Raw genomic sequence first — 18,387 nt, 5'->3', positions numbered from 1 at the left:
TCGGTAAATACCGAATCGGAAATTCAAATACACATGACTTGATGAATCAGCCAATCCTGTGCAAACCAAACCCCACCCAACCAGGAAGTAGCCACACCCAGGCAGGTGCACACAATCAACAGACTCTGGAGAGGCTGGGAGTGCAGAGGAGAGGAACAGTGCTACTGCCTGATTCAGCACAGGAAACTGCAACAATGGCCAGCCAGGACACAGAGAGGGATGGAGGGGAGAGGAAGGGAAAGCTAAAATTCAGCCAAAAGGAACTGCAGGTACTGGTGGAGGAGGTGGTAAAGCAGCACCAGAAGCTTTTTGGTAAACAGTCACCTTCAAGTGCCTGAATCAGAGAAATGGAAAATCTGGCTGGGAATCCAGGCACAGGTGAATTCCATGGGAGTGACCCCCCGGGACATTGATGTCCTCAAGAAGCGATGGTACGACATCCGTATCATCACTAAGAGGAAGATGGCAGAATTGAAAAAAGAGGCCAGCCGGACAGGATGTGGACGCAACAGGGCACCAGCCCTGACAGAACTGGAGGAGCTTGTGGAGACCACAATTGAGCCTGAAAGCATCGTGGGGATTGGGGATGCTGACAGCTCTGCCAGAGCCGCCACCAAAGAAGGTAAGGCGCTTGCGCAGCAATGTGCCCCCCCCTACCCCTATCCCAACTCCCCAAATGGGCAATGAGAATCCCACTCCAGTACAGGTGTTAGTGTATACTAGCAATGCATCATGGGAGATGTAGTCCCTGAAACCCCGAACATGATACGAATAGCACAGAATAACAAGGCATGTTACACACATTAGCGAGAAGCAGGCAGAGGACAATGAGATACTGTTTCAGAAATGTATTGTGATGCTAGCAATTCTGTGCTTCAGGTACACTCAGCTGATGTTGCATTTCTGTCCACAGGCACTACTGCGCACAGAACTGCACATGAGAAGGGAGAGAGGGCACACCACAAGGACAGCTCGGAGAAGGCCACTACAAGTTCTGGCCAGGGAACAGCACCACAGGCAGCCTCACCACCACAGCCAGCATCGCCACTCCTGCTGGAGTCACCACCATCATCACCACCTGCATTGCACAGGTCGAGGAGGCGTGCTGCTGCCAGGTTGAATGTATCGGAGTCCTCATCTGAAGACTCGAGGGGTGAGGAAACGTCCACTGTGCCCCTGGATGTTAGCCATGCCAGTGTGCCCTCCGCCTCTGAGGGAGCACACACAGGTGGCAGACGGCGCCGCAGGGCTCGGGTGCAAAGTCCACCTCCACAAGGTGAGGGCCATGGAGTCTCCTCAGGGCCACCATGGTCAAAATACAACGCATACAGGCAAGGGCAATGATGTCCGTACAGCGCCAAATGCGTGGCCTCAATGATACTTTTGTAAATATTGACAGGGGCATCAGCGCTATGGCAGAGGGAATAGTTGAGATGGCTGCGGGCATGCGGGACATGTCCCAGTCCGTCATGCTGCTGTGCTCGAAGTTTGATGAGGACAGGGCAGCACGGCGCTGGCGACATCAGAGGAAAGACCAGAACACAAGGGCAGTGAACCGGCTGGCAACTGCCACTTCGCTGCTCTGCAGGCGCTCGGTGGCAATGCAGGAGGGCCTTGCGCACTGCAGCACTGACGTGTCAAGGGGGATGGTGAGGGTCACCAGTGCACTCCTAAGTGCTGCTCACAAGCCGGTCTGCCACAACTGGCGCTGTGGATGCTGGGGACAGCGAAGATACGACCAGCAGGAGCAGCATTACCCCCCCCCCCCTGTCCCAGACACACGGAGGAGCAGCAGGCGGCAAGGTGCTGCCACTGGTCCCACAGCCAGTGAGGACGCACACTCAATGGCATCCCGCACTGGTGCAAGTGGGCGCAGACACTAATGCTGCACGAAATACCATGACACTATTGGGTGAAGTAACCCTTGAATAACAAATGTTTATTGCACAATATTGATGGGATAGGTTTTCCTTTGTGTTGTGGCGTAGTGCCGCATGATTAAACTACGTTATGGCATCCAACTACTGGCTGTGTCCCCTTACTCACTCAGAAATAGTTGCATGTGATCTCTGCCCTTCTCACTCTCCCATCTGTTGCTGTTGCCACTCCTGCTGCATTGGCCTCTGGCTGTGCAGAATCATCATCATTGACCTCTGTACCTCTCTTCGTGGCAAGGTTGTGCAGCATTGCACAAGTGGCAATGATCTTGCAGCAGATGATGGGTGTGTACTGGCGTACACCTCCGCTTTTATGGAGGCAGCGGAACCTGCTTTTCAATAGTCCAAACGTGCGCTCCACCACATTGCGTGTAGATTTGTGTGCCACATTATATCGTCTCTCACTCAGGGTTGATGGGTGTAGGTAGGGAGTGAGGATGAATGACCGCATGGCATATGCACTGTCGCCTAGGTGAGTAAGAGGGAACCATCAGTCACATGCCTCAATACTCTTTAAGTTGCACTTAGTATTAGGGAACGTCACTGTTACTTACCTAGCAGGTATCCTTCTCCAAATTCTCCGGCAAGCAGTCGTGTGTAGATCCCACTGTTCTGGAAGATGAAGGAGTCGTGGGTGCTCCCAGGAAACTTCGCTACGATATCAGTGATAATGTTCCCTGCATCGCAGATTACCTGCACATTGATGGAGTGGGTGGACTTTCTGTTCCTGTAGATGTGCTCAGTGGCTGCTGGTGGGCAGATTGGAATGTGTGTGCCATCAATACAGTCTATTGCATGCGGGAACTGTGCCATGTGGTAAAAGTCTGTCTTGGTTTTCTGCAGTTCAGCCTGTGTGTTTGGGAAGCTGATATAGTGGTGCATTCTCTGCATCATGGCATCCAGGAACTTCCTGAAGAAACGGGACAGGCAACTCTGGGATACACCGCCCACCGCAGCTATCACCCCCTGGTAACTGCCAGATGCAAGTAGATGTAGGCTGCAGAGAACCTGCACAAGTGGTGGTATGGCATGCGCCCTTCTTGTTGGCTGGTCCAGGAGTGGGTGCAGGTCCCTTATCAGGTCCATGATGGTTTGTGGGTGTAGCCTGTACCTTTCATGTATCTCAGCCTCAGTCTGTTGAAAGAGTGTGATGCGCTGTCTGTAAATGCGTTCCTCACGTCTCCAAATCCTCAGACCTGCTGCCTGTAGACGTAGGCGCCTTGCAATCACATACAGAGTGGCCATGGTGTCCACGCTGTTGCATTTTGGGATTGCTTATATGCACTGTTGATGCTTACCACCTGCTTTCAATCTGTGTTAATTACCGACTCTTAATTACCGAATTTCATGGATTTCTTAAATACCGAATTTACCTACATCTCTTTTCTCTTTTTACCACTTCACATTTACCGATTCGGAAAATATGTATTCGGTAAATATGAATCGGTAATTTTGAATTCGGTAATTATGAATCGGTATTTACCGATTCATATTTACAGAAAACTTCTTTTTGGCTTCCTACATCTCAATTGGCTAAATACCGGTCGGTAACAGGATATTCACCGAATTTCAGCCGTTACCGACCGGTATTTAGCTACCTACATATGGCCCAAATTGTCTCTAAGCTAAGCCTGACTGTTTTTGTGCCAAGCTCCCTGAGAGCTAAGCACAGGTTAATTTAGTGATTTTCGTGGTTCACCCTGACAAGGTTTATGGTTGTTGCCTGAGAGGAGCTTCTGCTCCACTCAACCAATAACCCAATTTCTTACACTGCCCTTAGGAAGGCTTATGAAGCAGAAGTGCTAGCCCTGCTGTCGTACACAGAAGAATGTTTATCGCATAAGAAACTGAATAACTTTGACCGAATAGAAGGAACAATTCTAAGAAGGATCAGTTTGTCTACTCAGTTCATGGCAAATGATGGCTTCTGGAGATTCTTGCTCAATTTGTTTTCAGGGGATATCATCTACAAGAGAACTTAGGAAGATGGAACAACCTGCCCTGCACAGAAATAACCAGTGTTCTCTGTGGGGCTTGATGATCCATGTTTCAGCATGTTTTATTAGTTTGCTCAAATTTGCTGTATCCAAGGAAAAATACAACTTACACAATGTTCCTGGTCAATAACATCAAAACCTCTTTACCAGTACTGGATTTATACTTTTCCCTGCAACGCCTTCTGTTGCATAAAAGATTTTTAAATATGTTCTATGTTTATACTCATTTTAATGGAAGTTTTTTTAATTCATTTTTATAATACACTAACTTTTATTTGAAGATAATGTTTAATGTACTGTTTTGTTGGCCTTCTGTTAAACTGTATATCAAAACTAAATATAAACTTGTAGTAAGCAAATAATTGTTTTTTTTAGATGTACTACGGCCTCAATTGAGTAAAAGAAATCTATCTTTTTGGTTAAATTTAAATAGTGAGCATGATACACACTCTTCTTGCATAGGATGTGGCTCCCACCTTCTAACAATGAATTAAGCTTTCAAGAGCTTACAAGAAAGCCAGAATGGAATTGTTGTTCAGCCATATATGTTAGAAATTACAAGTGCTCAACTAGCCTGATAATCATGTATGCTAAAGAACCAATTTATGTACTGGCTGGAATGCCTTCAAAATGTTGTTCTTTCAGTAAAGTAACAGGTTGCTTGTACATCAACCTGTTGCAGTCCTTGTTATGACACCGCCATACCAAACCATACCAAACAGTAGGGTGCATGTGATTTTCTGCCATTCGTGATTTTTTAAATCTTTATTTTATTTGCTTCATTTATATAAAAACAAATACCCCGAAAAGTTATTTTCATTCACACTTGTCACTTAATACAAGCCCCATAACACCACAGTATTACATTTTGGAAATCAGCAGACTTCCCTTGCTGTGTGAAACTTAAAAAAGATAATCAAAGACATTGGTACACTAAAAAGACCAAGAAAGTGCATAGTTATGCCAACGGAATGGAATAATGCTAGGAGTACATTGAAACATTAACACTTAGGACATTAAAGCATTAGGTAACTGAATATGGGCCTAAAATGCATTATAGAACAGCTTATGCAGGTAAACTTTGCAATATCCAAATCTGAAAAGTACTAAAGAATTAATGACATTAAAATAAAAAGTTGGCACCTTTAGTAAATTACAAAATGTGCATTTACCCATATTGTCACAATAAGAACATAATTGTGCAGGTCAACATAAGCATGTTTCGCCTCATTCTAAGAGTGACCAGCAAACCAAAGGATAGACCTATGGGTCTAAAACCTAGCGGGGGTTCCCCGTTAGGGGGAGGAGCATCGCCCACCTTGCTGCCAGCACAGCAAACATCAAAAGAAAATGGTAGTAAAATTATTTTATTGCTATTTTATTTTTCAGCATGGCCAGCCCAAGCCATGTGTCTGGGCATGGTGGGGCCATTGTAGCTGATTGTTAGCAGGGAGTAATGGTGGCTAGTGCTCCAGTTTAAAGTGTGCATGTCACTTTGACCGGCTGTCTTGCGACGGCCAGCCTGACGTGCACTTTAAAACTCTCCAACCCGAGCTGCCTTAGAAAACAGGGTGGAGAGCAGGCACATGCCTCCAGTGCTTGTAGGAGCGCTGAGCCAGCCTGCTCCAAACATCCTGGTGCTTCTCTCTGCTTCTCAGCATGAGAGCAGCATCTGGATTAGTTAGGGGAGTTGGCTCTGAGTCCCCTCGCTGACTAAAGCCACGGACAGCGGGACCAGAGAAGGTAAGTACATTATTTCTTTTTAATTTACAACTGTTATTTTTTCGCACTGACAGGCAATGTGAGAACCTTGCACTGCCTTCAGCATCAACTCCAGAGCTCTCAGAGCTTTTGTGGCCTATTTAGATATGACCAAATAAAGTTAACTCATTTGAACTTAACTTGAACACTTACAACTTTATAAATTCTATTATTTGGATTTAATGCATTTCAGTGCCTTCTTATTTATTAAATTGTCCAAGATCTTCTACATTGGTGTGGGATTTTTCTTGCGTTATGTTTTCACTTTATTACCGTTTGTTGTCTGCAAAAATACTATACACATTGTCTCTAAGCGAAGCCTGACTGCTTTTGTGCCAAGCTACCAGAGAGTTAAGCACAGGTTAATTTAGTGATTTTCGTGGTTTTCCCTGACAAGGATTATGGTTGTTGCCATAGAGGGGCCACTGACCCACTCAACCAATAACCCAGTTTCTTACAATTCCCTTAGAAAGGGTTATGAAGCAAAAGTGCCAGCCCTGCTGACGTATACAGCAGAATGTTTATCGCATAAGAAACTGAATAACTTTGAGCGAATAGAAGGAACAATTCTAAGAAGGAGCAGTTTGTCTGCTCAGTTTATACGACCAGTGATGACAGCCTAATTAAATCTGGGCTGTGCTTGATGAAATTAGGCGTTACTAAAGAGCAGTTACACAATAAGCACTATCCATCTACACTGGAAAGTGAGGTAACAAAGGCACAAACTAAGTAAAGTTATTCTGCTGACGTCTTAGTATTCAAAACGTCGATGACTGTCTCCGTTTTTTTTCATTTGAATGTAATAATGGGAAGATGAAACCGTTTTTCCAATTCCTAGCAAATCATGGCTTCTGGAGATCTTTCCTCAATTTGTTTTCAGGGGATATCCTCTACAAGAGAACTTAGGAGGATGGAACAACCTGCCCTGCAAAGAAAGAACCTGGGTTTTCTGTTGGGCTTGATGAGCAATGTTTCAGCATGTTTTAGTTTGCTCGAATTTGCTGTACCCAAGGAAAAATATAACTTGCACAACTATATAATAAAACTTACATAATGTGGCCCATTATAAAAGACTGTTAAAAACGGACCACGCTTGAGAGTTTTGAGGTTGTGCCTAAGGGCATTCCTGTTGAGTGGGTCAAAATATTCACCCAATCGCCCCACACCTTTCAAATACATGCAGCTGCCACAGCTATAACGATCACACAGAAACACCTGTCTCCAAGGAGTGCGCTGGAAGAACAAAGATGAAAGTGCTCAGGGGAAGAAGTTTCTCCTTTCAGCCTGTTTTTTTTATTTTTTGCATCTTTTATATAGCGCGAACTCGACCCGAAGGTATTGGAGCGCTGTACATGAGCACCGTATTTACATTACATATTTAGGCACGGGGAGATTAAGTGATTTGCCCAGAATCACAGGATGTGGACGCGACCCCGAGGCTCGAACTCTGGTTTCCAGCACCAAAGTCGGCAGTCTAGCCGACGGACCACATCCTCTCCCCGTGATTGTCTAAAACAACTTCACAGCGTTATCAAAGCTGTGAATCTGGTCCCGCAAGATGCGCAAATAGGCAAGCTTGATTAACCGAATGCCCTTCATTTAATAGGTTTCATCTATTGTAGAGTATTATTTTTAAGAAAATATAATAAGCTTGACATTCTGTTACTACACCTGTACACAAGAGTTATGGTTGCCATGCGTTGAATATGATCTCGAATGTTGATTTTGTATTGTTGTTAAACTGTCTGTCCGAGGTGGGCTGTGTTGAGGGAGTTGAGTTGTTCAACACTCCTCCTTGTTTCGGGGTTCGAATTGATTGCAGTGTGGTGTCTGGTCGAAAAAGCATTGCAACTTGTCATGGCTGAATTTACGAATATCTTGACGTGAAATATTTGGGGCTTGATGGGTTGCTCCAAAAGGTATAAGATCCACTCATTCCTCTGACATCATAAGGCGCAGATTTGCCTGTCTTCAGGAAATCCATCTCCTCTAGGATGAGTCCCATAAGCTGGGGAAGAAATGGAGGGGGCAATTGTTTTCAGCTACTTATGCGCAGGGGTTGCTATTTGGATTGTACCTGGGGTACCTTTCCAACATACTTGCAGTAAGGCAGATATAGAAGCAATCTTCTGGTCCAGGGTACACTGGATGGTAAGGCTGTCACACTACTCAATACCTATGCCCCTAATGTCGACAATAACCTGTTTTATGACCACATTCAGGGTCTCCTGGAAGATAGTGTTGGGACTCCGGTAATTTGAGTGGGGGATTACAACGGTATACTGAATGGGGATGGGGATCGTCACCCGCCCAAGCGAGGTACTAAGCCACAGATGTTTACCCACAACACCTATAGTCACCAGGATTGCATACTGGTGGGTGGTATAGACATGCAGAACTTGGTGGGGATGACGCATCTGGGGTGGTTTCTTTCCGATTATGCGTCAGTGTTGCCAAAATTACAATGGGGCACAGATGTGTGCCGTGTGCGGAGTTGGTGCATGCCCTCTGATCTCTTGGCAGATGCCGTGTGTCGTGACGCAGGTCTGCTGCTCCTAGAGCTATGGATTGGGAGGCTCTCAAGGCAGTCATGCGCGGGGCCCGCATAGGAACCACCTGTGGCATGCGACAACAACTGGAGGCCGAGCTGGGGGTGCAGGAGCATCGATTGGTAGATCTCCAAGGCTCAGGTGTTTTCGCCAAGGGTGCCGGGAATGGGGTGCTCTGGGCTCAGCGAGAGGTGCAGTCGACCTGGGACTCCTTGGATAAGTGCACGATCAGGGCATACCGTCAGCATCTCCACAGGGAGGGGGACGCATTCAGTAGACTTTGGGCATGGCTATTGCGGTGGGAGCAGGAGGTCCCTCCTATCCTTCATGTTTGTACTTCCAGCAGAGAATCGTGACTAGTTGCCATGAAATCCTAGGGGTCTTCGTAGAATACCTCCAGTGGGTGTATCATCGGGCAGGGGAGGTGGGTCCCCTTGGGCAGACTGAAACCTTCTTCATAGACGTGGGGTTGCCTAGCTTGGCTACAGATCTTGTGCAGGTCTTGTAGAGCGAGATTTCCTTAGAGGAATTGGGTTCAGCCATGGGGACCCTTAACAGATCCATGGCTCCGGGTGGGGATGGATTCCCTGTAGAATTTTATCAGATTTACTCCATTACACTTGGAAAAAAATCGCTAGAGGTTCTCCAGGAGGCTCAGGTGAACGGAATACTTCTGCACATCAAGAGGGAGGGTATTATCTGCCTTCTACTGAAGCCTGGTGGTGACGCTCTAACCCCTCGTCATATAGACCCTTCACAATGCTCAACACAGATGTCAAAATTCTATGTTAACTGTTGGCGTCACGCTTTGGGAGAGTGATTCACAAATTGGTGCACGAATACCAATGCGGCTTTATGCCGGCCTGTAGTACCACTTTTAATCTCCGGAGGCTCATGCACGTCCTGAACGAAGCAGTGGAAGACGATTGTGAATTGGCCTTGGGTTCCCTCGATCTGGAAAAAAGCACTTGATATGGTGGAGTGGCAATTTCTGATGGCAGTGCTGAGGAGGATTGGGTTTGGCCCCATCTTTTGTAGCTGGGTGCAGCTCCTATACACTAGCCCGATGGTCCGCGTCAAGATTGGAGGCAAGCTTTCTGAGGGATGGAAGGTTGGGATGGGAACAAGGGAGGGTTGTCTCCTAAGGCTGTGTCCGTTTGGTCTTGCTATTGAGCCTCCTGCGTAAGGAATAGGAGCCATGGGGAATTCGAGTGGGGGTTCCACACGTTATCTCTTTACGTGGATGATGTGCTGGTGTATATCTCCTTCCCCTGCCAGGCTGTGCCAATCCTAATGGTGCTCTTCAGTGCCTTTGGTAGGGTCTTAGGCCTTCAGGTTCATTTCAGGAAATCACTTGTTTCCACTTGGTGTCCTGACTGGAGTACCCACTGCCTGTTTGCCCACTGCCTGGCTGCCCGGGCTCAGCCTCCGCTGGGAAATGGAGGGCTTTAGATACTTGGGTATATGGGTAGCCCACACTAAGGATGTGTACTGGCATCTGAATGATAGACTGGTAGCAGGCCTCGGGCGCTCCATGGCATTCTGGAATATACTTCCCTTGTCGGCAGTAGGCAGGGCTGCAGTGGCCAAGATGGTCTTTCTTCCTCGATGCCTTTATTTGGTCCAGAATGCAATGTCTCCACTCCATCCATCTTTCTTTCGCAAACTGGATAGCGTACTTATTTCCCTAATCTGGGCTGGGTGGCGTAGAAGAGTGGCATTATTGGTGCTCAAGTTTGATATGGAGGACGGAGGTCTTGCTATACCGGACATAATGCACTATTATTATGTGGCCAACCTACAGCATGCAGCAAGGTGGCTGACAGAACTGGATAACTGGGAGACGAGATTGTTCCTTGACATACTGGGGGATGACACGCTGGTGTGCTTGCTGATGCGAGGTCTTTCTGAGCGTGCTGTCCCGTGCGTGGTGAGACAGACTGCTGTGATTTGGGAGGCAGTGGTGTAAAAGGTGTTACGCATGGCCCCCTTTGATAGGCAGCTTTGTCTTTGGGAACTCGCCCCGTTTAGGGCAAGTGATAGGGATATGTCCATGGATCTCTAGAGGGTTGGGGGCAGCCAGGTGGCGGGGGACCTATACCCCTAGGTGGTCTTCATCACGTTCCAGAAGGCTCTAGAGACCTTTGCAGTGTGATCGGTCACTTCCTCCATTATGCCAAGTTAGATAGCGTTGCACAGGAGGTAAGGGCTGGTTTCCTTGTGGCTCCCCAGCCCTCCCCGATGTTGGGCAGCCTTCTTCAAAGGGGAGAGGGGAGGCAGTTCATTTCCTTGTTTTACAAGGCAATACGGGGCCACATGGCACCTGCCCCACAGTCCTCACGAGGGGCCTGGGCGCATGAGCTGGGGAAGCCTGTTGAGGATGCTGACTTGGCGAGTGCATGTGCATTGGTGAGGAAGGTGTCCTGCAAACATAGGTTCAAGTGACTACATTTTAATTTCTACATCGTACCTATGTGACTTCTAGGCACTTGAACAAGGTGGACCCCTCGATAGAGACAGGATCTGGGGAGCTGGGAGCCACCGTTTTGCACTTGGCCTGGGCATGTGCTGTGGTTTAGGGATTCTGGAGGGATGTGGTGCCTAAAATAGCAGAGGTGACAGACGTTGTTCCTCTGACTCCACTGTCCTGCCTCTTGGAAGTGGTAGTGAAGCCCAGGGGGTGGAGGATCCACTCTAGGATGGCCCAGCAAGCACTGTTATTGGCCAAAATGAGAGTGGCCATCGGTTGGATGTGCATCAAGCACTGTTGGCGTCTTCATAGCAGTGAGGTCTCCTTGAACGGGGGGTGGTGGAGGAGATGAATATGCGTATTGTCCGTACTGATGAGGGTGTCTCGGATGTGGTAATGTTGTGGGGGTCTCTTCTTAATAGATTTGCTGATAAGGTTGCGACTGGCTTGGTAGTGGGCTCTAACCAGGAGGGGTGATGTTCATGCCTTTTGTACTATGGTAATGTGACTATGGCAATCAAGCATGTATAACTGTAATGCTCATTACATATTTAGCTTGATGACTTGGCCTTAATGTGCTCTTGTCCCCTAGTAATTCTATGTGTCTGGTATTTCAGTCAGTTCAGCTGTGTAAATTGCTATCTCTAAATGTATTATCATGACATATGACTGGAGTCTCTCCTCCGCTCACAATAGAGCCACGCACTGCTGGATTGTTTATTGTTTTTATTGATTAAAATCAATGAAATGTTGTTGGTTTTTTTTTTATTAAAGGTCGATTTTGGCTTGTTTTTTTGCTTCAGTTTAACGCCTGCCAATTGAATATTACATTTTTTCAATATGGAGAAAGCTTTGTTCAGATGAGGAGGAATAGTTTCCTTACAGAAAGCTATACAATCTTTAGGTCTGAAGGAAACCTTGTGTATAACATTGTGTAGGTTTGAGCAGAACGTAAGGCAGCAATGTTACTGAGAGCCACCTCTGGCTACTCACAAGTAGCATTCACAGCCAAGAATCAACACATTATTGGCTAATTCATTCTCCCTTGCCTAACGTTTATGCTAAAAGGCAGGCCTGGGCCACAATAAATGATGTTTTAGCAGCAACATTAAAATTATAACCTAAAATATGTGTGCAATGCACACTTCCATAAAACAAACCCCAATCTTCACGTACATATCATTGGTCTGTTCTAAACCAGCATTTTACAAAACAGAAATGAATATTCTATATAAAATGAAATACATCATACTGCAATACTGTATGGTGCAACATTTTCCTATACCTTATAAAGGCAGTTTTCTTACTAAGAGGTTCAAAAGGTTTTCCAAATGCTTCTTAGACCTGTAAGCCACTATTCCTCCTTTATTGGCCCATCTGTCAGCACCTGTGGCCCCTCCCACTTCTGCATTGTACAGTACCTGTGACAGATTTTGCGCGGTTTGGCCTTGCCTTATTTTTGCCAGGCAGTCTTTCCAGTCCACCATTCCCCCGCCAAGAGACATCAGGATGGCATGAGGGGCGCACGAGTCCCACTTGAATGTTGTGTCCTCTGAAAAGATGTAAACATCAGCTAGTCCTTGTATGACACACAGACTCTTGTAGCCAGCTCCGGCTGCATAGTGCAGGCATTCTTCGCAGATATCGGAGAGCGCTGTTCTGATGTCCTCAGCTTCGCCCGTACTGGTAACAACTGAAAACCGATGCACCTTATTTTGCATGGCACCACCTTCTTTCCTTAACATATTTGGACAATCACTGTTCGGTTTATTATCATTAGTTCCAGGAAACGTGGGTTGGGGCAACGAGTGAAAGTTGGTATTCAGGTAGGATATCCCCCAATAGCATTGCCCTGTCCAGCTGTAAAAAAAAATCACACAAAAAACAGAGAATGAGAAATTTTAGCCAATGCCTTTTTTGCTTGTTATGTGTTCCGAATTAAGATGGTTAAAATGCCTCTAAAAGAAACGTGATTTAGTCATAATTCGTCATCGAGTTACCCTCCTATCGTGAAGGTCCATAGATGTTGATGTCACATCCATGCAAATGAGCCATCTTGCTACAGAAATAAAATGTAGCTACATCAGGCATATGTTTGCAGAGCGTACCATAGAGGTGCATGGAAGCATGGCAGTGATCAGGATAAGGTCGTGCATTCTTACCTAACTAGGAAACCACCCTCAAGTGTGGCTCGGAATGAAAAGGTTTTTCATTTGGCCAATCGTTATGGAGGATGACCACTTTTGTAATTTATGAGGTGTATGAACAGGAATAAATGCATTGAATAAAATAGTGGGATATGTGGATTTAATAACTTCTTACAGAGAGGAAAATAGATGGGATTAACTAAACAAAAGGGAAAGGCACATTCCCACATATATTAAAGCATTTTTTTGTTTTGCTGATTATACATAAGAACAGTCCTTTAATTCAACTGAGAAGTCCAATTGCGCAGGATTCATCCTAAAATCTTTATTCAAATTAATTTTAGAGATGATTAAAAACATCAGCCAATACATTTTATTCCACCACGTGGACCTTTTTCAGGGCATTAACATGGTGTATGGCACCTAGTGTTTGAATATGAATAAAGTATGATTCAAGTTTACCCGATCCATGTACCATGTAGTCCTAATGTGCACCCCAGTATATTCTATATACCTCTCTTCTCAAGCTGCAAGGGTCGGTCACAAGGCCATAATATTGGTAGGGTCCATGGTTGAACACTACCAGTATAATGCACTGGGATTGTGGATGGCCTATACAAGTGCCAAACTGCAACTTGATGCGCTATTCTTGTTGCTACCCATCTGGAGAAATGAAAAGGCTGAACTGACTGGGGAATTACTAATGGTATTTTAAGCAGTACAGCAGCTAATTATATAACATAATGGACAAGGAGCTCGGACAATGTAGTCTATATCATGGTATACAGATGCTTAACAAATTCCTACGGGAGCAAAGATAGGAGTTTTACCAAGGTGCTGGGAGCATTCTAGCTCCTTGCGCGAAAAGGTGGATTTGCATAAATTCAGTTTGCAGTCTTGCCTACCAATACCATGGTCTCTAGGACATGTACCTACATGGTGACAATGGAAAACCCACAATCCCGCTAACTCGTAACTTATTTCAGACTCCGGTATCTGCCACTACATGCACATGTTCATGAAGCAAACGCACTTTATCTTTTTTCCTGCGTACAAGCAATTAAAAGGAAGATGATTAGCTTTTGCATTAATGGACAGAAGGTTCACACAATGCAGGTCCGCTTCTCTTTATTGCTTGTGGACGCCAACCTCTTTGGTGTGCAATGCGCTGACCGTATTGTACAGTGAAATGCATCTTTGGAATTGCATACAGGTAGAATGTTTGAATCATTGAAATTGTTTATACAGTGATTTGTAATTGTGTACAAACCAAGCTTTTTAACACTTTTTAAGTACAGCCTGAGTCAGCGCGCGTGCGCTGCTCTGCGAGACCTTTTTCCCTGTTCTATCCATCCACTATCCTTCCTAATTCAAATAACTGACTAACATATCCACCACTCAAATTTCTTTCATATTTCACTATACTAATTCACCACTAATCCTTAATGGGTTCCGGAGTATCGTGCTACTCACCGAAAAAGCGCTTTGACGCCTCATCAGGGGTAGTAAGCGCAATATAAATGCAATTACAGTACAAATACAATACTATGCACCATATGTCTTAGGAACAGATCAATACAAGTGCGCATATTTTAGTAGCCCCTGATGGGCTACTGAAGAAGGTGTGATGACAAGCGCTTCAACAAATCGGTAATAAGCGCTATAAAAATCCAATTACAATACAATTTAAAGAAATCTAAAGCTGCTAAATTCATCACAGCTGTCAACAAATATTTGCAATGCAATAGGTCTCGCATGTGCGCGAGTTTGAGCTATTGGCATTGTAAATGACAATGCCTTTTATTTATGTTTCGGTTTTTAAAACATAAATAAACGCATTGTCATTTAAAATGCCAATAGCTTAAACTCGCGTAAATGCAAGACCTATTGCATTGCAAATGCTTAATTGAAAGCATTTACAATACTCTTTTCATTGAAACTCCTCCTAGAAATACACTGACAAGTTCTTACCTTCTACATTTTGATTTGTGGAGTATTTAACGAGTTGTTTACCTAAGCCAAACATTAGTTTTACATTTTTCACTACTCAGTTTATTAAGGTATGTTTTGCAAGATGTTTTATCATTATCTTTTTAACATCCGAATTAAATATTATTCAGACTCTAATTTGCTTGAAGTATACATAGGTAAACTACAAACCCAGGTGTCGGTGGGCCAAAAGTGTTATATCTGCCCTGCCTTCATGCAGTAACCCTTCTTCAGACGTTGAGAAGTCTAGGTATACTTTTCATTATGATTCAAACCAGGGCTTTAAGTGGACCGGGTCTCACCAGGTCTGAGCACCTCGAAACGTGTCTCTATCGGGCTCTGTTTTGTGCCCTGGCACAGGCGGGCCGTTTTTTTTCCCAGACTGCAGTTACAACAGGCACATAGATGTGCGGGTGGTGAGCGTTGTAGAGTCGATGTGCGTGTGGTGAGCGTTGTAGAGGAAGGGAAATCCTTTAAAGAGAGTCATTTTCTCTCTGGATTTCCCTTCTCTTTTTGAAACTCAGGAGCAGCAACATTGTTGTGGTGTCACCAGGGCTGTAAGTGGAAGTTTTTTCAATATAATATACAAGCCATAGTTGCTTCTTATTTATCTTATGCAACTAGCAACCATTGACAAAGCCAATAGTCCTGACTTGTAGGTATGATGTGACTGGATGCAATGACAGGAACAGCAAAATACAAGTCGGGTGGCACACTGTGCTAAACACAGATTTGTAGTTTACGTGTTTTGAGCCACGCCCTTAATTATATTGACCACGCCCCTTTGAGAGACCCCCCCCCCCCGGTTTTTTCATCCCACTTAAAGCCCTGATTCAAACCTTTGCTCCACTGCAAGATGGCCACTGAGGGTGCAATCAGTGTCAATAGTGTTGGTGACTGGGACAGACAATTGAGACAGAAACCTGCTGCACACAAACCACCAAGAAACGATGAGACGTTTCCGTCAATGTTGACCAGAGCTGGATTTGAACAAGTGAATCTTTTGGTGAAAATATTTACCAGAGTCCCTTTTGTATAGGACCTCTGTTACATATTTGACCAAAATCGACTTTGTTGCAAAAACAAATCTGGGGGACAGGGTAACAAATGCTCTTACTTCGATATCAGCAAATATTCTGCTTCAAATGCATAACTCCAAAATGTGGTCTGAAAAGCAGGACCAGAATTTGTAGAAATGATGATAGTTGCGTCATTACACCAGAATGCAATAGGACTGCAACTCCGTCATATCAAGGCTGTGAAAAGAACATAAATGTAGAACAGTGGTGTGCCTCCATAATGAAGTGTGTGAAGTTTGTGCATTTTGCAGTATTGGCTGTAGGTTAAATAAGGGTCGGCAAGTGTGTAAAAGAAATAGTATATGAAAAATACGACCCAAACAGTTCTGACAACGAAATCAAGCTGTATTACTTGTTTCTTGAAGCATGCAAACAAAACATTAATGCTGCACAACAGCTACTTTGATAACTGGATGTGTGCATGTGCACCAACCAAACGTACCTGAGCGTGTTTGGGTCCTGGGTAGCAAAAGGCTGATTGACAACGCCCATCAGTGGAAGGCCACTGTTAATATCATAGACTCCAATGAGGATCGTGACACACTGCAGTCCAGTGGGGAAGATTCCGTGGTTGGGTTTAACATGTGCAGATCCTTTGATGTACTGGTAAGTTGAATCTAGAAGACACCGAACATATTTTTACAAGATGCACAAACAATATATAAATGGAACACTTCAAGAACTGCTCGTATGGTGTAGTTTTAAGCAAGGCATTTACATTCACTGACGTCTAAAGGAAGAATAAATGCACAGGTTAGTCTCTTTGAAAATCAAACACCCTTTGATTTCAATAGAATTTCATTTAATTTTATTTACACATATACATAGGAGAGAGATTACATCCGAGATAGAGAACATCGTCCTCTCCCCTGACCAAATATCCCATCTTTTTTGTTCCCCTTCTCCCTCCCTGGAGTTTAGGATCCTTTACTCTGCGACATTCACTGCTCTTAATTAAATAAATATTTACATCTATTTTATAATCGCCTTTTGCGCTCATTTCACTTTACATACACATTGATCGTCCAGAGAATTGAGTACACATAATTTCAGGCAAGTAACTTTTTATAGTTGCTAGTCAAGCATTAATGCACCGGATAGCATACTGTCATGGAAGCATGTTCTACGCTTTGTTCTATAGGCCATTTTTCCATGCCTGAATGTGGCCTCTGCCTTAATTGGAATGCTTGCTTTGTCGCTGGCTAGCCAAATGTTTCTTTGACCCCTGGGTGTGTGGGATGACCCTCTTGTTCCAAAACGCCCTCTAACAAGTTTCTGAACATACTGTGTCATCAGTGTGAATAGTCTCGGGTGTGTACTCCAAACACCATATCAAATCATGTTGTGCTATCTTCCTGAATGTAGGTCACTAGTCGCACCCACTTTACAGAAATTATGCTAACACTAGAAGCTTTTGATCCAAACAAGTTGAATCATAAGGAATTATTATTTGGGGATTACCGCTATAAGCAGAATTGTAAAGGAATAAAAATAGATACGAACCTCTAACAGTCTGACCCACAAGATGTTTTATGAAGGCAGCAATCTGTCTAGCAAGCGGTTTGTCTTTTGAGGAGGCCCTCCCACAAAGCTGGTGCGCTGGGAAGTTATTTCTCATGTAAGACTGAAGTTAGTGAGCTCTGTGGCCTGGGCTCAAAACAAATTTTATTTTACTGGAGTATGCAACACATTCCGCAAATCCTTCCTCCTTTTCTTCTTAAATGGGGACATGGACTGAATGTTACAGACACCACCATGAATTATGTACTCTGTACATTCCCAAATTACCAATCCTTCATTTAGGCCCTGATTTAGAGTTTGGCAGAGAGGGTACTCTGTCGCAACCGAGTACGTGCTCCATCAAACTGTGGTTCCACCCACCTCATTTAGAGTCGGGTGGAACTTCAATATGTCAGCGATGGAGACTACTCAGTCTCCACCGCGGATATACACCTCCAAGAGCCTGACAGAGCAATCTGACTGCCCACCCGATTTAGGGTGGTGGTCAAATGGCCAGTTTTCACTGGGTAAAACCTGGTGGTAAAAGGTAGTGAAAACTGCCAAATAACTCTCACCATGGGAGATAAATCTCATGATGCGGGGGTCATTCGCTTTCGTATTTCCGAGAGCAAAATCTTACTTAAGGAGATTTTGTCATGTTGATGGAGCAGTCACCGAACTTTTATTATATTGACAAGAACTGTTGTGACGGCGGTTCCCGCCAATGTAAGAGATGTCCTCTCAGCTGGGCGCCACTCTAGATTTGGAGGATGGGTACTCCGTCAGGGCGACTGAGTATTTTACTGTTACCTGGCGGAGTAAAGACCATCCTTGGCGGTCTAAATCAACAACTAACTGTTCAAAATAAATAAGATGGTGCGCAGAGGCTTATGACCCCCCTCTCACTGCTGACTACTCCCAGGAATGACTAATGCCCGCAAAGCGTTCTGGAGAGGCT

General features: G+C 44.8%; 1 protein-coding gene across 2 annotated transcripts in view; it reads right to left on the bottom strand.

Annotated features, from left to right (window-relative positions):
* Nucleotides 1–4,684: 4,684 nt before the first annotated feature.
* INPP1 (inositol polyphosphate-1-phosphatase) overlaps nucleotides 4,685–18,387 on the bottom strand; it is a 134,856-nt gene continuing 121,153 nt past the window's right edge. For both annotated transcript variants that reach the window (XM_085648809.1, XM_085648808.1), the window contains 2 exons: nucleotides 16,372–16,546; nucleotides 4,685–12,574 (listed from right to left, as the gene is read on the bottom strand). In XM_085648809.1, the coding sequence (XP_085504935.1) occupies nucleotides 12,001–12,574; nucleotides 16,372–16,546 (749 nt within the window). In that variant the 3' untranslated portion in view covers nucleotides 4,685–12,000. The remainder of the gene's footprint in view (nucleotides 12,575–16,371; nucleotides 16,547–18,387) is intronic.

Source organism: Triturus cristatus, chromosome 3_2 (assembly GCF_964204655.1).
Source record: "Triturus cristatus chromosome 3_2, aTriCri1.1, whole genome shotgun sequence".
NCBI classification, from domain to species: Eukaryota; Metazoa; Chordata; class Amphibia; order Caudata; family Salamandridae; genus Triturus; species Triturus cristatus.
This window is presented reverse-complemented; position numbering and strand designations above follow the sequence as displayed.